The sequence below is a fragment of the Talpa europaea genome, assembly GCF_964194135.1.
Source record: "Talpa europaea genome assembly, chromosome: X".
In the NCBI taxonomy this organism is placed as follows: Eukaryota; Metazoa; Chordata; class Mammalia; order Eulipotyphla; family Talpidae; genus Talpa; species Talpa europaea.
The window spans coordinates 8,885,442-8,907,228 of NC_140081.1; the positions used below are offsets into that span (position 1 = coordinate 8,885,442).

The 21,787-nt window shown below is 39.2% G+C and overlaps 1 protein-coding gene and 1 pseudogene across 2 annotated transcripts in view; both read left to right on the forward strand.

Annotated features, from left to right (window-relative positions):
• Positions 1-21,787, forward strand: part of PPEF1 (protein phosphatase with EF-hand domain 1) — a gene marked incomplete at both ends in the record, with an annotated part of 100,691 nt that overhangs the window by 56,644 nt on the left and 22,260 nt on the right. Inside the window, 3 exons of the mRNA XM_084258194.1 lie at positions 16,757-16,923; positions 19,200-19,236; positions 21,336-21,485. Of these exons, the coding sequence (XP_084114320.1) occupies positions 16,757-16,923; positions 19,200-19,236; positions 21,336-21,485 (354 nt within the window). The remainder of the gene's footprint in view (positions 1-16,756; positions 16,924-19,199; positions 19,237-21,335; positions 21,486-21,787) is intronic.
• LOC311186919 (large ribosomal subunit protein uL11-like) lies at positions 464-2,699 on the forward strand (annotated as a pseudogene). Its single transcript has 3 exons — positions 464-567; positions 1,819-2,119; positions 2,399-2,699. The product of its transcript is annotated as a large ribosomal subunit protein uL11-like (transcript).

Sequence of the window (21,787 nt, forward strand, 5' to 3'; positions counted from 1 at the left end):
ATTCAGATAGAAGCTTAGAAGGGAATAAGGCAGATCAAGCCAAGAGTGAATAAATGGAGCTGGCACCTACGAGACTCAGTTGAGGTTGCATGAGGCCTAAGCAAGTATCTAGAGCATGATAAGCAGAGGGATGAGTGATGTTTGGAGGAAATAGGAGGCTGCCCAGATAGCAGGTTGGTATCAGCAAGTCCAGCAAAGTTTTCTGGCAGGAAGCTTAGAGTGCTGGCAAAAGAACAATTCCAGAGATCAGCCACAGAACCCAGGCTTGGCAGGGAGAAGCCAGGATGCACCAGTTAATGGAGAAATGGGAGGATTAAAGGATTGGTGCTTTCTGACCCCAGGGAGTTGGCTAACTGGGGTGAGGGTCTTAGGAAGCAAGAAGGTGGGAACTTGTAAGGGGAGTAGTAGGTCTAGGGGATGAGTGGGTCCAAGGGGGAGCCCACAATATGGGCAGCTAAAGTAAATGCAAGAGAATATTGGAGACGAGGAGGTCAAGGATGCAGAACCAAGTATTTTAAATGAGTTGGCCATGGGGCCAAGACAGGAGGACGAGGGGAAGGAAGTCTAGTCAGAGGTCATGGGCCTGGAAGGAGGAGAAGCTTTTACCTAAGGCTGATAATAGTTAGTCTGTTTGTAGCTCTGAGGTGAGAGAGGAATCTTCCCTGCTCCTGATCCTGAGGTAGCCATCCTGTGGAGGAATGGCTCCTTTCCTTCCAGAGAACAGCAGAGCCAGGAGCCCAGCAGTGTGCTTAAGAGAGGCCCAGCCCTCCAAGGGGAAGGCTTTCTGAATGAGTTGAAAGCAGAAGGGAGTTTATTTACCATGAAATAGGGATCACGCTGGCTAAACTAGAAAGCTGTGGGAGAGGTGGAAGAATGGACTGGTGAGAGGACACCGAAGGATTGCAGTTTGGGGAATGGGATGTTGCAACAATGCTGTGTAAATGTGCAGAATTTATTCCTGCTATTGTTGACAATCACAATTTGAGGAAGGAGGAATATGTGAAGAGCAACCACAACACAAAATTTGGCAGTTATTTATCTAGAGTTTTGGGAAACATATTAAAGGGGAAATAGTTGAGAAAATTAAATGGGAAAAGTCACTTCCAAGGCATTTTGAAAAGAAAATTCCTTGAGAGGTACTTGAACATATTAAGGTGTGATTAGGGGAAGGACTCTGGAGTAGGCAGAAAAGAGAATTTCAACATGTTTCTTTAATTATGTTGCCAAAACTGTATGGAACATATAAAGCTGGAAGGTGCTAATGTAAAGATTGAACAGGAGGAGGTGGGTGGTAAGAGGTGCTGTAAAAAGAACTAAAGGTGAAAATATAGCATTCACATGAAGGCAAGAAATATTTTGAGTTAACCAATGACTGTGTTCAGAAGTGGAGGTTGAGAACCCCACAATGAAAGAGTAAGGCACTATGATCTGGGATGGATTTGGGTAGAGGGACCTAAGAGGGATGTTTGGAAAGCAGAAATCTGGAAGAGCCATACAGTATAATTTTAGCAGGCTTGAGAGAGGAACAGGTAAAATTCATCTTAGGATGAATCACATATACCAGAATCTTGAAATTGCCTCATTTAAAAAGGAAAACTGAGAGAAGACCATTGATGACAGCAAGGTTCCACTTTACAAAACTGAAAAGACAGTGTGGTTAATGGTGTCTGAGAAGGGAGAATGATCTGGTGAGCTTGCCATTATGTCATGTCACTTAGCTGCAGGTAGTAAATGTCCTTAGGTAAAGGCTGGAAGTGGAAGGGTAGGGCACAGGTGTGTAAGCTGCTATGCTGAATGGTGATCTCTAACTTGCAAAAGTCAGCATTTTGCCGTTTTCTGTCCCATTTTTAATTTTTTCATTTTCTTTTATTTAAATTTTTTTACTAAATTTTTTTCCTTATACCATTGTAGACCCCACAGTTCTCCCACAGCATTCAGCCCCAATGATATCAAAGTCATGTACCTGAGGTACACTGGTGGGGAAGTTGGTGCCACTTTTGCCCTGGCCTCTAAGATTGGCTCCCTTGGTATGTCTCCAAAAAAGTTGTTGGTGACATCGCCAAGGCAACTGGTAATAGGAAGGGTCTGAGGATGGCAGTGAAACTGCTATTAAGAATAGGCCCAGGGCCTTCCCCCGGTGGCGCAGTGGGTTGAGTGCAGCGCTGTGAAGCTGTCCACAGTGCTGGGTTCGATTCCCAGCGGGCCAGGGAGATTCTCACATGGTATGGCAGACCTCTCCTGTCTTGCCTGCTGCTCCCCTCAATAGTGCTTTCAGTCAGTCTGCCTATTCTGCTCCCCACTCTGTCTCTGGTGAATCCTCTCACCCTCCCACGCCTCTGGCCTGTTCCCCAGCTATTGTATAAATTAAAAATAAATCTTTTTTTTTTTTTTAAAAAAGAACAGGCCCAGATTGAGGTGGTCCTGTCAGCCTCTGCCCTCATCATCAAAACCCTCAAGGAACCACCAAGAGACAAGACAGAAGCGTAAAAACTTTAAGCACAGTGGAAGTATCACTTCTGATGAAATTGTCAACATAGCCCAACAGATGCAGCACTGATCTTTAGCTAAAGGACTTTCTGGCACCATTCAAGAGATCTTGGGTACCGTTCAGTCTGAGAGCTGCAGTGTTGACGGCCACCACTGGCCATCACATCATGGGTGACATCAACAGTAGTGCTGTGGAGTGCACAGCCAGTTAAGAGCTACAAAGGGAAATGTTTCAACAAGGCATCATTTGACAGACAAACAAACAAAGCTTTATCTGACACAAAAACTACAAGTTTGCTGTCTGGGCGAGGTAGTGTTATATACGAAAGCATGTGTCCTATTTCTCAGATGTACCTGAGAGAATGGTAGATTGATGAGCCTGCATGGTCAAAAAGCTTCACGTTCTGTGGTGTACATGCTGTTAAGAAGTAAAGAGAACAAATGGTACATTTCCCAAACTCCCAAACAAAATGGTTAAAATAATGTTAAAAGTACCTTAATGTTTAAAGGAGTAAGCTTCATTGACCTGCCAAATTCTTTTCAGCAATGCTTCTAGTGCAAGTGTGAGGGTCTTAGGTATAGGAAGATGAAAGTTTGTTTAAAAAAAAAAAAAGATTAGTTGAGAGAAAAGTAATAGACCAGGAAAGGAGGAAAGGAAGAAGATCTTGAAATGAGAGAGGTTGGTGGTGATGGATTTCTCTTTGTGGCATTAGATACAAAGTTTGCATGCTCAGAGATTCTAGCAGGTGCGTAACTATGGCCTAAGTAATCGATTGATTGCTTCAGGAAATGATCGGGTTTCTATGGTGGTGACTGATTCTCCCTTTGATACTCAATATAGCAACACCATATTGATTCTCGATTACATGTAATGCCCTACTCATGGCATTTTGCTCTGGTTCATTCATAGGAGCACGTGGGATTGAGCCACTCAGTGACTTGCTATTTAGAAGCAGTCAGTGACCATGTTTTAACGTGTCCTTAATTTATTTTATATTATTAAATTGATCAATTTATCTTTATTATTTTATTAAAAGTATGTTAAGTTCTTATCGAACTCGAATAACAGGGAATAGTTTGGCAAACTGCATCCTGTTAGAGATTTTTGGAGCTATAAGGCTCAAAGCCAACCAAATATGCTCAGGCTGAATCCTCTCCATCAACCCAGAAGAGAAACCAGGAAAACCTCAGGCCTTGAAATAAGGCAGAATTGTAATTCATCTTTCATTTGGTGTTTTGCTAGACAATTTTTTCCTGATCAGTTCATTTTTATGGTATAAAATGAGTAGGCTATAGGGCTGGGATCGCCCGAGGACAGCCAAGTCTGAGAAGGAGAGTTATAGCATGGAGTAACTGAGATCCCTCACCATATTACTCTTTTCATCCAAGTGATTGGTTTGACTCAAGATTTCTATCATTGTATCTAATTACATATAAAAGTGAATCTGTACACTTACTCATTCGGTAAGCTTTTATTTGGTTCCCTACAGTATTCAAAGCATCATATAAAAACTGTGGGAAGGGGGGCCTCCCCGGTGGTGCAGCGGTTGAGCACTGGGTTGCGAAGCTGCCGGCGCAGCCTCCTCAGTGCCGGTTCAATCCCTGGCAGCCAGTGAGGGTCCCACATGGCGGCAGCCAGTGAGGGTCCCACATGGCGCACAGACCTCTCCTGCCGCCCGCTGCTCCCCTCAGCAGTGTACTTTGTCCGTCTGCCTGCTCTTCTCCCCACTCTGGCTCTGGTGAATTCTCTCACCTTCCCGCGCTTCTGACTGTACCCAGTGCTTGTATTAATAAATAAATAAATCTTAAAAAAAAAAAAAACTGTGGGAAGATATAAGATGTAATATAAAGTTCATTTCACATATATTTATTTATTTATTTTAAAGATTTTATTTATTTATTTATACAAGCACTGGGTACAGTCAGAAGTGCAGGAGGGTGAGAGAATTCACCAGAGCCAGAGCGGGGAGCAGAGCAGGCAGAAGGACCGAAGTACACTGCTGAGGGGAGCAGCGGGCGGCAGGAGAGGTCTGCGCGCCATGTGGGACCCTCACCCGGTTGCTGGGGATTGAACCGGCGCTGTGGAGGCTGCAGGCAGCTTCGCAACCCAGTGCTCAACCGCTGCGCCACCGGGGAGGCCCTCATTTCACATATATTTATTAAACATCCGTTATGCCTGTGGTTCTTGGCTTAGGGCTGGCAATTCAGAATGACTTAAGATGCAGTTTTTGATATCACAGTTTAGAGAGGAAGGTCAACTAATTAAAAGATAATTGAGGATGGGATATGTTACTATGATTGAGATAAGTACAGGCTTCAAGGGAGCACATTGGATGGGCACCTAACATCACAGAAGACTTCTTGGAGGAGGTGACATTTAAGATAATCCCTTCAAAGAATTTTAGTAATTTAGTAAATCATGAAGGAAAGTTTTAGAGGATTGTAAAAGATTTTATTCTCACACACTTCTTATAGTTCATTGCAGTAAATGACAGGATTCATGTCAATGATTGTTTTGATCATTTGTTTTGAGATTTTGGTTTCCTTAGTATTTGTTTGTCCATTAAAACTATCATTTAGTACCTGAAGACTAAGCTAAAGATTTCCAGTGCACAGTCTTTCCTGGGTTTGAAAAGAATTCTTTCCTCTGGGTGCCACATTGTTAACCATGACCAACCTTTGCTAAAAGGGCATTTCAACTTTATATGGCTTCAAATATCATCAAGTGAAGCAATTTACATAACATTAGTTAGGTCATAATTTTAGATTTTACTTTCTGAAAGGTTAATTTTAATCAGCCACTTTTGCTTCGTTAGAGTGACCAATTTGAAATACTTCATTCAGAGTCTTAACCTTGCTAAAATTATAAGACATTTTGTCTTGTGGAATAGAAAGCTTGAAATTTCAGATCAAGTATTGGGAAATTAGTTTGTTAAATTGATGCTGTGGGTGAAGACCTCCTGAAACTGAAACAAGCATGGAGAGGGAGAAGCTAATTAACTCTTAACCCTGTGAGTACCATACTGATGCCACACTACCTTGTTTTCTTTTCTTTCTGTCTTCCCCACTATCCTCTATCCACAGTGCCCGTAATTTCTCAGTTGTGAAGATCATTAAATGCTTCTTTTTTTCTGTCACTGAGATGTTTCACATTGCCACAGCAATCAGTTCTTTTCCTTTTGACATTAAGGTAGTATGTTGCATTCAGAAAAACAACCCTCTAAAATAGGATTTCAAAAGAAGTAAAAATTTTTTAAATGAGGAATTGAAACCCATAGGTTATTAAATATTAGGATAACTTCCAGATGTCTGCTGTAAAATGGTTCAGTAGGAAATAGGTGAGAATATAGGGTAATGTCTTGTTTTTATCTGTATTCAAGTTAATTGAAGTCTGTTCTTTCCCCTGCATGCCATCTGGATGCTGTTCAGAGTTATAGTTACTCTGGGTTGTCTGTATTTATCAACCTCACTTCCATGTCATAGATAGTTTGTTTTATATCAATTGCAGAATAAAGCAGAGGGTTTGGTTTATTGGAACTAAGTAAAGGATGAATTATAACAGCAGTTTTTGCTTCTTTAAAAGAAACGCCAAAAAATCTTAGTAGCCAGAAGCCTAAATATACTATATACTCAGTTCCAGGAGATTTAACTCCTCATCTTATCTGTTGAATGGCTTTCTCAGATTTTATAGAAAGTTTATGCTGGTTTCATGAAATGGATTGAGATTTTCATCTTTTTCTGTGGTTTGGAATAAAGTCCCTGCTTCTCAAACTTTGCTGTATGTTGTAATCACCCAAGGAATTAAAAAAAAATATTGCACGTGTACCATTCCCAGAGATTCTGATGAACACCTGGTGATGTTTAAAAGCTCCCCAAGGGGGGGGGAAGCAAATATTGTTTAAAAATGAGCAATGATGTAAAATAAATAAATAAATAAATTTTTAAAAATTTTAATTTTTTTTATCATTCTTTTATTTATTTATACAAGAACTGGGGTACAGGCCAGAAGAGCAGGAGAGTGAGAGGATTCACCAGAGACAGAATGGGGAGCAACACAGGCAGACAGACTGAAAGCACTGCTGAGGGGAGCAGCGGGCAAGGCAGGAGAGGTCTGCTGTGCCATGTGGGTATATCCCTGGCACACAGGGAATAGAACTCATGCTGCAGAGGCTGCAGACAGCTTCACAACACTGCGCTCAACCCTCTGCGCCACCAGGGAGACCCTCATCCAGTTTCTGAGTCTTCAAAAACACCTCTGTCCAATGATCATAAAGTTACTTTAGGAATGATACCTCATTCCCAATGAATCTGAGACTTCATCGAGCCAATGTTTCTATGTAGCACCACAAGGCAAATTTTGTTACTCTATTATATGATGAGTTAAATCTTCTTTTCTCCCTCAGATCTATGCTCAAATCTCTGGGGAAAGCAGAGCATTTTTTTTTTTTAATAAATTTTATTTTTATATTCCCCATACAATTGCAGCCTCCCCCATTCTGACCCCAATCCCTCCCCTCCTGCCCCCGCCCCCCTAAAAGTGTCTCTGGTTCATAGTTTTTTGTTGATTTTGATTTTCACTTTCTTATAGTTAATCATTTTCCTGGTCCCTTATTTAAGTTTTCTAGATTCCTGCTATGAGTGAGACCATCCGGTATTTTTCTTTTTCTTTCTGGCTTATTTCGCTGAGCATGATCCCTTCCAGCGCCATCCATGTTGCTGCAAATTGCATGTGTTTATCTTTTTTGAATGCTGAGTAATATTCCATGGTATATATGTACCACATCTTCTTGATCCAGACATCTATTTTTGGGCATTTGGGTTGTTTCCAAAGCTTAGCTATTGTAAACAGTGCTGCTATAAACATAGGGGTGCAGGTGTTCTTTGGAATTGATGTTTCTGTGTCCTTTGGGTAAATACCTAGGAGTGGAATTGCTGGATCATATGGAAGCTCTATGTTTAGTAGGTCCAGAAATCTCCACACAGCTCTCCATAGTGGTTGGACCAGTTTGCACTCCCACCAGCAGTGCAGAAGAGTTCCTTTTTCTCCACACCCTCGCCAACATTTGTTGTTGCTAGTTTTTTTAATATGTGCCATTCTCACTGGTGTGAGATGGTATCTCATGGTAGTTTTGATTTGCATTTCCCTGATGACAAGTGATGTTGAACATTTTTTCATATGCCTGTTGGCCATTTGAAATAAATAAATTTTAAAAAATTTTAAAAATTAAAAAAATAAAAGCTCCCCAAGTAACTCTAATATGCAGCCAAGGATGGGAATCATGGCTTAAATTACATTAAAATGATTTGCTCTTGAAAATTGAGATAGAACTCTGTTCTAAGCAACTTGGAATCAATGTACTATTCAAGTTTTCTACTTTCGAATCAGTTATGGTGGTTTCTAATTTTCAAGGATATCTTCCATTTTTCTAGTTGTAAAAGTGTATCACCATAGATATATATTCTTTTTTTTTATTAATTTATTTATTTATACAAGCACTGGGTACATTCAGAAGAGCGGAAGGGTGAGAGAATTCACCGAGCCAGAGCGGGGAGCAGAGCAGGCAGAAGGACCGAAGTACACTGCTGAGGGGAGCAGCGGGAGGCAGGAGAGGTCTGCGCGCCATGTGGGACCCTCCGCTGGTGGCCGGGGAGCAGCCGGGGATTGAACCGGCGCTGCAGAGGCTGCGGGCAGCTTCGCAACCCAGCGCTCAACCACTGCGCCACCGGGGAGGCCCGATATATATTCTTTACTCACATATATACTTCTTTATTTCTCAATCTTTGTCTTTTTTCCTAATCTTTAATCTTACATATTTTTCATTCTTTGTTTTTTATTTATCCTCAATCAGGTTCATGATGAGATTATCATCTTTATTGGGTTTTTTGGTTGTGTCGAAGATTGGATTTATATCTTATCTTTTTTGTTTGCATTCTATTTCACGAAGTTCACCTTTTATCTTTGATCTTACTGTTCTTTTTTCTAACTTATTAAGATGAATATGATTTTTCATGTGTATCATTTTTAATAATGAAGGCATATAAGTTTACAAATCTTTCCTAATTATAGTTTTAGTTGGGCCTTCTATTGAACGTGTAATTTTGCTTTTACTTCCTCTTTAATCCAATGATTATTAAGATTATATGTTTTATTTTTCAAGACTATATGTTTTATTTTTCAAGGATTTTAATTCTAGGAGCCAGACTTTTTAAATCATATTTTTATTATTTATTTTAAATTGTATTGAATTATGCTATGGGAATGTACACTATGAAATGTTTCTTATTTTCAGTTTGTTAAGGAGGTCTTTGAAATGAAATACATGATTGATTCCCATAAAGGCTTCTTGGATGTATGAAAAAGCTCTTTGTATTCTCTATTTGTAGATGGCAAAGTTCTTCATGTGTCTATTAAACTAACTTCATTGGCTATATATTCAGTTTTTCTACAGATTTACTTTTCTATTATGTTTAACTATGAGTATTATATACTGCTGTGTAAAAATTATCCCAATACTTGGTGGCTTAAAACTACATTTAGTGGGCCTCCCGGTGGCGGTGGCACAGTGGTTGAGCGCTGGGCTGCAAAGCTGCCCGCAGCCTCTGCAGCACCCGTTCGATCCCCGGGTGCTCCCTGGCCACCAGAGGAGGGTCCCACATGGCGCGCAGACCTCTCCTGCCGCTCGCTGCTCCCCTCAGCCGTGTACTTCGGTCCTTCTGCCTGCTCTGCTTCCCCCTCTGGCTCTGGTGAATTCTCTCACCCTCTCGCACTTCTGACTGTACCCAGTGCTTGTATAAATAAATAAAATCTTAAAAAAAAAAAAGAAAAAGAAGTTTTTTTTAAAAAAAAACTACATTTAGTATATTACAATTTCTGTGGGTCAGAAATTTGGGTGGTTCTGTCTTAAGGTCTCTCATGAGGCACAAACTCATGGCCCAGAGCTGCAGTCATCCAGAAAGGTTGCCTGGGGCTAGACAGTGCTTTCCCAGATTGCTGACTCATGGCCACAGGCACAGCATTGCTGCTTCCTTGCTGGCTGTTAGCAGAACAGGCACAGGAGCCTCTCCACAGGGCACCTGAGTGTCCTTTCTGTGTAGTAGCTGGCCTTCCCCAGAGTGAGTGCTCCCAGAGAGAGGGAGGGAGAGAGTGTGAGCTAGAGCAGGCAGGAAGCTTCAGTGTCTTTTAGGGCTTAGTGGGCAAAGTTGCCTACTATCACGTCTGCTTTTTTCTATTCATCAGAAGCAAACCACTAAGCCCACATTCAAGAGGTAGCAAATTATCCTTCAAGAGATGGCAAATTAGGCTTCAAAGAATCTGTGGATATTACTTAAACTAATAATTTAACCTGAATATTTTACTATCTTTATATATATATATTTAAATATTTATTTATACAAGAACTGGGGTATAGGCCAGATGCACGAGAGGGTGAGAGGATTCACCAGAGACAGAGCGGGGAACAGAACAAGTAGACTGACGAAATACACTGCTGAGGGGAGCAGCGGGAGAGACAGGAGAGGTCTGCCGCGCCATGTGGGATTCTCATCTGCCAGCCGGGATTGAACCGGCGCTGCAGAGGCTGCGGACACCTTCACAGTGCAGTGCTCAACCACCTGCGCCACCAGGGAGGCCCCTCACTATCTTTATATTTTAAGCAATTTCTTTCTGAATCTACTACAAGTTCATGAATTGTATCTTCTTCATAAAGTGTCTTTTATTGTGATGTGATGTTGATTTGTGATCTTGTTTAGCACTTTTAATCTTAAATTCCACTTTGTCTAGTATTAATATTTGCATTTTTGCTTTCTTTTTGTTTCATCTACCTTGTTTTTAACCTCCCTTTATTTTTTTCATGTGTATTTCTCATAAGCTATATATACCTGAGTTTTATATTTTAATGTAGTCTGGTAAGCTTGATATTTTATTTTTTTTTTTGAAGATTTATTTATGTATACAAGAACTGGGGTACAGGCCAGAGGTTGGGGAGTGAGAAGGGGGGGCAAGATGATTCACCAGAGACAGAGTGGGGAGTAGAACAGGCAGATCTACTGAAATACACTGCTAAGGGGAGCAGCGGGTGAGTCAGGAGAGGTCTGCTGCACCATGTGGGTTGCTCCCTGGCCAGGGATCGAACTCGTGCTGCTGCAGTGTCTGTGACAGCTTCATAGGTTGCGTCTTAACCCATTACACCACCATGGAGCCCCCTGGCGCAGCGGTTGAGCACTCTATTGTAAGGCTGCTCGCAGCCTCTGCAGCGCCAGTTCGATCCCTAGCCACTGGCGAGGGTCCCACAAAAAAAAAAAAAAAAAAAAAAAAAGCTTTGTATTTTGAAGGAAGAATTTAACCCATTCACATTGAATATTCATGGTTAGTATCACAATAGATGTTTTTGAAAAATGACCTTTTATTCAACTTTATTATTTCCCTTTTTGTTCATTATTCTTTTGTTTTTGCTGTCTCGGTGCAGTTTGCATTTTTATTATTGTTTTCTTTGGCACTTATATTGTACTTCTCCATTCCTGAATGATTATCTTCCCATTCATGAGATTTTTTTTTTTAAATAATAAATTTTATTTTTATATTCCCCCATACAATTGCAAACGCCCCATTCTGAACCCAATCCCTCCCCTCCCGCCCCCCCCACCCCCCAAAAAGTGTCTCTGGTTCATAGTTTTTTGTTGATTTTGATTTTCACTTTCTTATATTCATTTTCCTGGTCCCTTATTTAAGTTTTCTAGATTCCTGCTATGAGTGAGACCATCTGGTATTTTTCTTTTTCTTTTTGGCTTATTTCGCTGAGCATGATCCCTTCCAGCGCCATCCATGTTGCTGCAAATTGCATGTGTTTATCTTTTTTGAATGCTGAGTAATATTCCATGGTATATATGTACCACATCTTCTTGATCCAGTCATCTATTTTTGGGCATTTGGGCTGTTTCCAAAGCTTAGCTATTGTAAATAGTGCTGCTATAAACATAGGGGTGCAGGTGTTCTTTGGAATTGATGTTTCTGTGTCCTTTGGGTAAATACCTAGGAGTGGAATTGCTGGATCATATGGAAGCTCTATGTTTAGTAGGTCCAGAAATCTCCACACAGCTCTCCATAGTGGTTGGACCAGTTTGCACTCCCACCAACAGTGCAGGAAAGTTCCTTTTTCTCCACACCCTCGCCAACATTTGTTGTTGCTAGTTTTTTTAATATGTGCCATTCTCACTGGTGTGAGATGGTATCTCATGGTAGTTTTGATTTGCATTTCCCTGATTACAAGTGATGTTGAACATTTTTTCATATGCCTGTTGGCCATTTGCATTTCCTCTTCAGAGAAGTTTCTTTTTAGCTCTTCTGCCCATTTTTTGACTGGATTATTTTCTTTGTTGTTGTTGAGTCTCATCAGCTCTTTGCAGATTTTTGTGATCAGTCCTTTATCATTAGTGTTGGGTGCAAAAATTTTCTCCCAGTTGGTGGGGTTTCTCTTTGTTTTTGTTATTGTCTCTTTTGCTGTGCAGAAGCTCTTTATTTGATGTAGTCCCAGCTGTTGATCTTTGCCTTCACTATCACTGCTTTGGGTGATGTGTCTGTAAAGATGTCTTTGATATGCAAATCCCGTAGTGTTTCGCCTATATTTCCTTCTATGTATTTTTCAGGTCTTATGTCTAGTTCTTTAATCCATTTTGAGTTGATTTTTGTATATGGTGTGAGGTAGTGGTCAAGCTTCATTCTTTTGCATGTAGCGACCCAGTTTTCCCAGCACCATTTATTGAACAAACTTTCTTTGCTCCAATGCATAGTCTTTGCTCCTTTGTCAAAGATTAGTTGACCATAAATCTGTGGGTTTATTTCTGGATTTTCTATTCGATTCCATTGGTCTGTATGTCTGTTCTTGTTCCAATACCATGCAGTTTTGATGATTATGGCTTTGTAGTAGAGTTTGAAGTCTGGGAGTGTGATGCCTCCATTTCCTTCTTTTTTTTTCAGGAGAGCTTTGGCTATTCGGGGTTTTTGGTGATTCCATATGAATTTCATCAATAATTGTTCTATTTCTTTGAAGAATGACATTGAAATTTTGATTGGAATAGCATTGAATCTGTATATTGCTTTTGGTAGGATGGCCATTTTAATAATGTTTATTCTTCCAATCCATGAGCAGGGGATGTCTTTCCATTTCTTTGCGTCTTCTTCTATTTCTTTTAACAGTGTTTTATAGTTTTCTTTGTATAGGTCCTTTACCTCTTTTGTTAGATTTATTCCCAAATATTTGATTTTTTTTTGTTTCAATAATAAAAGGGATTTTTTTTTTATTTCTTCTTCAGATTTATTGTTTGTGTATAGGAAGGCTACTGACTTTTGCGTGTTGATTTTGTATCCTGCCACTTTACTGAATTGATTGATGAGTTGAATTAGTTTTTCTGTGGAGATTTTGGGGTTCTCTATGTATATTTTCATATCATCTGCAAATAGTGATAGTTTGACTTCTTCTTTTCCTATTTGGATTCCTTGGATGTCTTTCTCTTGTCTTATTGCTCTGGCTAGGACTTCCAGTATTATATTGAAAAGCAGTGGTGAGAGTGGACATCCTTGTCTTGTTCCAGATCTTAATGGAATTGCTTTCAGCTTTTCACCATTGAGAATGATACTAGCTGTTGGCTTGTCATAGATGGCCTTTATGATGTTGAGGTATGTTCCTTGTATCCCAAGAATTTCAAGGGCTTTTATCAACCATTCATGAGATTTCTAATAAATAATGTATGTGTGTATATTTCTCAACTAGCTATAACCTTATGCTTCCACTCCTTTCCTTTCTGTCCTATGGTAAGATTAAATGCACTTATTTTCACACTTTCCATGTATGTCCCTTCATTCAGATGAGGTATGTAGAAAATTTTCATTTTCTTCCCTTACCTCCCCTGCAAATCCTAGCTATTGCTCATGCCATAATTTTAATTCTTGACCATTATTGGGTTTTCATTTCTAGTATGTTTCTTTTATCTGTGACTTATATTCAAGCAAGGTTTGTTGTTCACATCTGTATTATTTCCTCTTGGTCTTCCTATGACTCAAGGACTTTTTAGTGTTACTGCTGTTATTTGGTTAGAATATTTCCCTGAATGTTTTCCTCTGAGATATGTGGATGTTGTGTTCTCTGAATCTTGAATATAGGAACTTTGTAATGTTTACTTTTGTGTTTCTAGCACCTGAAATTGTGTCTAGTACACAATAAACAATGCATGTTCATTGTTTTCATGGTACTAGATCACGACCTATTTACATATATCTTTCTTCTATTGGAAGAACATTTGTATTGGTGGTATTTGATCACTTACAGATCTGCAAATATTTTCTATCAGACTAAGAAGTTAATGATGTTTAGGTCAATATAGAATTCTTGGTTCACAGTCCTTTTCTCTTTTTAATTTATACATTTTCTTCAACCCTTTTTCCTCCCACTATTGCACTTGAGAAGTTGGATGCCAGGCTCTTTTCCCTTTGTAACTTGTTCTTTTTGTTTGGCCACTTCTAAGATTTCTACCAGGTAATGGGGTATTTTTTTCTCCATCAACAGAGCATAGGAGTCATGAGCTCTTTCATACTTCAGGCTGAAGTCTTTTTATAACCATAGAAAATTCCCTCTCTTATTTATGTAATAATTGCCTCTTCTCCATCTGTTCCTTTTTCCTGATTCCAGGATGCTTATTATTGGCATATTAGTCCTCTTGGCTCTAAACTCTAATTTCTTACTCATTTCCTCATGATTTCTGTCATACTGCTTTTTGCTCTGTGAGAGTGATTTTTCATCTGCCTGCTCTCTCAGGTCAATAATGTATTTTTAAGCAACTATTTCCTTTAGTTAGTTCTAGTCTATTGGTATTTTAAATTTGAGTGGTGTATTTTTAATGCCAAATTATTACCTTTCTTTATTTTATGGTCCTCTTATTATTTTAAAAACAAAGTTGTCCTCTGTCTCCTCTTCTCTCATCAGTGGACAGGATTTTAGCAAATTTGATTGGTCTACCTCTCTCTGGTTACAGAATCTCATGAAGTAGAAAAAAGGTTATTTCCATTTTCTATTTCCTGCTTAAGCTAGGTTAAGCATCTCCATCGTCAGAGGCACAACAGTTTTTACTTCCGCATCAAGAGTGTAAGAGGAAGTCTACATTTCTAGGTGCCCCTAAATGCCAGTGTTAGTGTTCTTTTGGCTTCAAAGATATAAAGAAGTTCTCCTATATTTGTTTTAGTAAGATATAGCTCCCCCTCCCCAAGCAGATGTAGGGCTTCCCTTTAATCAAGAAGTCCATGGGTCCCCTCAGGCCTAAGTCTCCCATGTTCTCACCCTGGGGCTCTCTGCTGCTGCTCCTCTGTCCCCCTTCAGGCCTGTACATCCTGCCATAGCTTGTGGCCTCTGACACCCCTCAGACTGCTCCAGTTTACTTATCCCAGCTAGCAGAAGGCTGTGGGAAAGCAGAGTATTAGAAATGCAGAATCCTTCCCCTTTTCTTTAAGTTTTGATAAGCAATAGCCTATATTTTTGCAGATGGTTCATACTCTCTCAGCCCAGCGTAAGTGAGATTTTATGAATTAATATATAAGAAAATGTAAAATTATGGGATGTTAAAATCAGAAATAACAGAGGTCATGATAAAATGAATCTCAGTTTGTATGGTGCTTTATTTATGGTTTTCATGCAATTTTATATACATAATCTCATTTGAATTTCAACGAAGCCCTGTGTGGTAAGTATGGAAGTTATGATCCCCATTTTACAGATAAGGAAACTATAATTTGTGAATATTAAATAACTTGTCCAAGTATACCTGGGTAATAGTGGAGCTGCACTAGAGAACAGGAACATTCTATGAGGCTTGCTTATTTGTTTGTTTCTAATTGCCTTCCTCACCTATTAAATTGCATAATGATTTTTGGAATACCTAAGTTATATGTTGCAACATGTATTATATATTTTTAACTCCTTATTATATCGGTATGAACAATTTAAAATGTATATAAATTCTGGGCCACTGAGTATAAATTAATATATTTTCTTATATAGCCTGAAATCTAACAAAAGAGGAATTTGAAAATAGCTTACAAAAGATTAGTGTAACTAGAATTGTATATTATTTCCTGAAGGTAACTTTTTTGAAGGAGGATGTACATTTGGAAATATGAGTACTTAAATTTTTTTCTTTTGTAATGTACTTCTTAAGCACTTGAATTTATCTTACTATGCAATAGAACTTCACTCCATCATTTCCCTCTCAGGTGAGATATTGAGAAAATGTAACCATGCTACTATGTGTGTTTTATTTTAGAGTTTTGTAGTATAGAAGCAAACAAATCAATGGGTGTTATAAAGACCTGACCTTTGACCTGATCCCAGTTCTTTTTCATGCTAACACTGTATTTCAAAATTATTAGCTCATATTCAGGAGTAATGATCCAAATATTTAACAACTAATAAAGCTTGATCAGTGAGAAGACAGAATACACACCCACTATGAGCACTTGGTGTGATTGTATCAGTATGTCAGTCCTGCTCACAGTTGCATGGTACTTTATCCTTTCCTGGGTCCTGTCATATCCATGCTCTCATTGGATATGGAGGGATATAGTATCATCCCCTTTTGCAAATTGAGGAAATCACAGCCCAGAGAAGTTAAATGTAGGACCCATTGGAATGGAATTTTGGCTTAGTTCAGTATTTCTTCTCGGGTAGAAGTTACTCTCTTTCCAATGAGACCAGCCATTTTTGATAGCACTAGAATGGGCAATCCCTTCTCCCCTCCATCTTCCTGTGCCAAGCTAATTCTTTTTTTTTAATTAAAGATTTATTTATACAAGAGCTGGGGTACAGGTCAGAGGCGTGGGAGGGTGAGAGAATTCACCAGAGACAGAGCAGGGAGCAGAACAGGCAGACAGATCAAAGACACTGCTGAGGGGAGCAGCAGGAGAGACAATCTCTTGTCTGCTGCACCATGTGGGTATCTCCCTGGCTGGCCGGGAATTGAACCCACACTGCAGAGGCCGTGGACAGCTTCACAGCATGGCGCTCAACCAGCTGTGCCACCGGGGAGGCCTGCCAAACTAATTCTTCACTTCCGAGGTCCCTTGTAGGAGATGCCTGCTCTGAAAGACTGAAACACTCAGCAAGTGAGCAGATTTTTCTCAGTGGAAGAACTCACTCAGCCTCTTTACTCCATATTTACAAAGATATTAAGTACAAAGTCTTACTTTAAAGGTGCTTTCTTTTAACTGCTTGTTTTTCTCTTTCCACAGAACGGTCTCCCCTCAGGAAGCAACCCCTATGTCTTTAATGGTGATTTTGTAGATCGAGGAAAAAATTCCATAGAAATTCTCATGATCCTGTTTGTGAGTTTTCTTGTCTATCCCAATGACATGCATTTGAACAGAGGGAACCATGAAGATTTCCTGATGAATTTGAGGTAACCTAGACCTTTAGATTTCCTCTTTTGTTACCCATTCTGGAAAATGCTGCCATGTGTAGTTCCTAGCAAAGAGAGGTGAATGTAGAAGAGTAGGGACAAGGGGGATCTCAAGGAAGACCCCAATTCTTACCCCTGTTTTCCTCACCTGAGTACAGTTTGCTCTGAAGTTCCTTTCCTCTCTTTTCTTCCATTTCTGATCTTCCTTCCAGCTTTCCCAGGTCAAATTGTGTGTTGGACAGATGTGTTAAGCCAGGTTCGAAAGTGTGGTAGGGTCTATCAGCAGAATTAGATGGAATCATTCTTTTGCTACTCTTTTGGCTTGCCTCAGATGTTGTCTCTGCAACTAGTACTATGTTTTTCAGTGATGTGTATATTTTTTATGACATGGTGATTGCTTCTGGCATAGTTGTTCATAAACATATTTGAGAACAGCTGTGACATAGCATTTCAACTATCTGACTCACTGGAGAGTTGAGGAATAAAGATTAGTTGAATGATTTACCAATTTTTGCTGACAGGCCTAGCACATATCAATGTTCCCCTTTCTCCTTCTTTTTCCCCTCCCTCTTCCCCCTCCTTCAACTCCTCCTTCTCTTCTTTTTTTCCTGTCTTTTTCTGTCTTTTTAAAATTTCTTATTTTATGAAAAACAATTTCTTGTTTTATGAAAAAAAAATTGCTAAGAGAAGTAGAAGGCATGGCATGTTTCAAACTTTTTGTCTGCACTCTGGGGTACCTTGAGCAAAACTCAGCAACAGATTAGTTTTGTATTTTGGGTAGTTTTGACACTTGGCCCAAGTACAGACTTTTGATTCTGATTCTCAAATGTGGAAGCAAAGATTATGAAGGTAGAAGTCCGAAGACTATTATCAGAGATCCATTATATATCATATAGCTCAGTATATTTATTTGGGCATGCCATTTATCCTTTCATTTATTCAGTTACCTAATCATATGTATGTGTACAATGGTTAGTGAAAGACGCACAGTTCCTGTCCTCATAGAGTTTACATCTAGTAGAGAAGACATACATTGAGATGGTTTTTCAAATATGATGAGTCAACATTTATGGCTGGGTAGAGGAGAATTTGCAAAGGCGATCAGGACAGTCAGACAGGTAGGAGGAAAACCAAGAGGGTATACTGTCACACAATCCAAGAAAAGAAGTTTTTCAGAAGGATGGTGTTATCAGCTGTATTAGTGTTTCATGGAGGCAAGAAATGTGAGGACTGCAAGGTCCTTTGGTGAGTGCAGGACTGTCTTCATCTCGGAGAGCATGTTATGCTGTAGAAGTCTGACATGACATGATTTACATGGAAACCTGGAGTGAGTATGCTGTGTCCTAGCCTCACCATGTTGGTTATTAAATATACATACTGTTTATTGAAAAAAGTTTCCATCTCATTAAATCTCCCCTAGAGACTATTATTCAGGCATTAAAATTCCTGACACATTCTATTAAAGTCTTCAAAACCATTATGTGAACTATATCAGAGACAGTATAGTCAACTTGTTACCTTTTAGGTTTTTCTCTGTTTTTGCTTAGTCTTCCCCTCCAACCCCTTATCCACTTTCTCTAAGACAGAGGCAGTCTGAGAAATTCTATCTAAATGAAAGGCATTCTCTCACAGTTTCCCCCAGCTACCACAGCACAGTTCTCTGAATACTTGCATTTACATAACCAGTGCCCACCACATTTCTTAAGTTGCCTTGTAATTGTTTTATGAAAATTTATCTTCTGTCCCCAATTATACTATATACTCTTTGAAGATAGGGATGATGTTATTGGCTGCTTTTGTTCTTTCTCATCATGCTGAACAAATACTTGAGTAAGTAGTTGTTGTCAGTTTCCACTGACGTCTACTTACTTGAGTTCTTGATACTTGTGATAATTAGATGTCCAGGGCTCCCTTTTTGCATAGCTCATGTAGTAAGAATTATCAACATTTAATTAAATATTTTAAATCCCATTGGAGGGGCCTCCCTGGTGGCACAGGGATTAATGTCTCAGAGCTATCAAGCTATCACAAGCCACTGCAGCACGAGTTGGATCCCTGGCCAGGGAGGTAACCCATATGGCGCAGCAGACCTCTCCTGTCTCACTCTCTGCTTCCCTCAGCAGTGTGTTTTGGCAGGTCCGCCTGTTCTGTTCCCTACTATGTCTCTGATGGGTCCTCTCACCACCACCCCCACCTCTGGCCTACACCCCAGTTCTTGTATACATAAATAAAAATAAATCTTTAAAAAATAATTCCCATTGTTTTTTTTTTTCCAGGTATGGCTTTACAAAGGAGATTTTACATAAATATAAGGTAAGATTCATATCCCCCTCTTTCTTACATTCACTTTACTATTTATACATAGAAGTAAAAAAGGAGCCTTCAAGTAGCATGAGGGGTGAGCTATTCAGAATCCATACCAATAAAAATAAAAGCATAGCAGAAAGCCCTGGCCATGACTGAGGCCTAATTGTTTTTCCTGTCTAAACCAATATTTTTTTTCTAATTATGTTTATTGAAGTGACATTATTTTACAACACTGTATAAGTTTTAGGAGTATAGATTCATACCTCTACAAATCTACAGATGTATATTATCACCTCACTCCCACCACCAAAGCCCTGATAATCTTCCATCATAGTCCATTAGACCCCCTCCCCCCTTTGCTTCTATCCCCACCTTCTTTCTCAGTGCTGCAGTCAGGTTTCATGGGTCTTTTTCTGGTTTGTTTTTGTCTGTTCCTTTACTTTGTTTTTTTTATTCCACAAAGTTGTAAAATCATCCAGTATTTGTCTTTCTTCTTTTGACTAATTTTGCTTAGTATGATCTGCATTTTCATCCATGTTATTACAAATGGCAAGATTTCTTTATTTTTTATAGCTGAGTAGTATTCCATTGTGTATATACACCACATCTTTATCCACTCATCTATATTTGGACACTTAGATTGTTTCTATAACTTGGCTATTTTAAATAGTGCTGCAGTGAATATAGAAGTGCATATATCCCATCAAATTAGTGTTTTTGCATTCTTTGGCTCCATACCTAGGAAAGGGATTGCTGGATCATATGGTGGATCTGTTTTTAATGTTTTGAGAAACCTCCGTACTGTTTTCATAGAGGATGGACTAGTCTACATTCCCAGCAACAGTATATGAGGGTTCCTTTATATCCATGCCCTCACCAACACTTGTTACTGGTCTTTTTGATGTGGACCGTTCTCATAGGTGTTAGGTGGTATCTCATTGTGGTTTTGATTTGTTTTTTCCTGATGATAAGTGATGATGAACATTTTTTATGTGTCTGTTGACCATCTGTATGTCTCTTGTGAGAAGTGTATGTAGCTTTTCTGCCCGTTTTTATGGGTTATTTATTTTCTTGTTGAATTGTATGAGAGTTCTTTTTAGATCTTGGACATTAGCCTCTTGTTAGATGTAAGATGTGCAAATATATTCTCCCATTCAGTAAGTTGTCCTTTTGTTTTAATGACAGTTTCTTTCACCATGCAGAAGCTTTTTAATTTGACATTGCCCCATTGGTTTATCTTTGCTTTTGCTTCCCTTGCCACTCTAGAGGAGTGCCAGAGACATCCTTGAAGCCAATGTTGCAGAGTATTTTGCCTGTGTTTTCTTCTATGTACTTTATATAAACCAGACCTTTTCACTGTGACTTCTGTGTACATTTGAACATAAGTACCAACATATTCCATTGTTTTAAAGGTATTCAGGATTTGTGTTTGATAAAACACACAGGCAAGGAAATGACTATCCCTGCTTAAAAACATGAAAGAAGATGTTTTTAATTCGCAAATCCCTGAAGACAGGTAGTGCACCACACCACACTGAGGGCCATGTGGGGAAATGCCAGCATCTCTCTGAAGGCAAGGAGAGAGGGGGAAAGTGTGCAGGCACCCTTTTTGTGGTTTCCATGGGAATGAAAGGGAAAGATAACATAAGCAGCTTTAGGATTAGCTACTTTGAATAATTTCAGCAGACTCTGGGACATAGGACCTGTCCTGATAACTGGCTGTGAGGTGATTCGTGCAGGTGAATATTGACCTAGAGAGTGAGCACCCTATAACCGAGGTAATTGAGAGTGTGGACTAAGGCTTGGTTGCTTTACTTACGAAGTCACTCTCATTTTCATATCAAAGGAGAGTTATTTACTATCCTTAGGTCTTAACTAGTCCTAGAAGGAGCAGTCTTTCCTCAGGATGCCAGCAAGGCACCAAAGTGTCAAAGAATCAAAAATACCAAATGAAAAGACATGATTAGTGCATGCCAGTTGGTTAGTCACTCCATGCTGACGTCCTTTGGGTAGCATGAAAACTTGCTTTTCATCTATACATTGGGTCAATTCAATAAACTTGAAGCTATCAGAAAAACAGAACTTACACAAACTCTTACTTACAGATACATGGGAAAAAAATCTTGCAAGTCTTGGAAGACGTCTATACCTGGCTCCCCATTGGTACAATCATTGACAATGAAATCCTGGTCATACATGGTGGAATATCAGAGTCCACAGATTTGAATTTACTCCACCACATAGAAAGAAACAAGGTAAGAAACAATCTTTGTATAAATTTAATCTCAGATTTATGCTGGGACATGTACCTCTTTTCATTTATTAGTTTGTGTTGATTTGTGTTTTAGTGGTTATTGTAACTCTGAAAATATCAGTGTAAGTTAAGAAAATCTATGCTTGCATGATAAAGAACTAATTGGGAAGCCTGTATGTAGAAAATTTTTTCAATTCATGGTGAATGTGGGAAAATGAGGAAATGTTGGCATTTTGTATAATTTTGAAAAGCAAAAAATACCTGATTTTTAAAAATTAGACTAATATTATAGTAAAATAGACA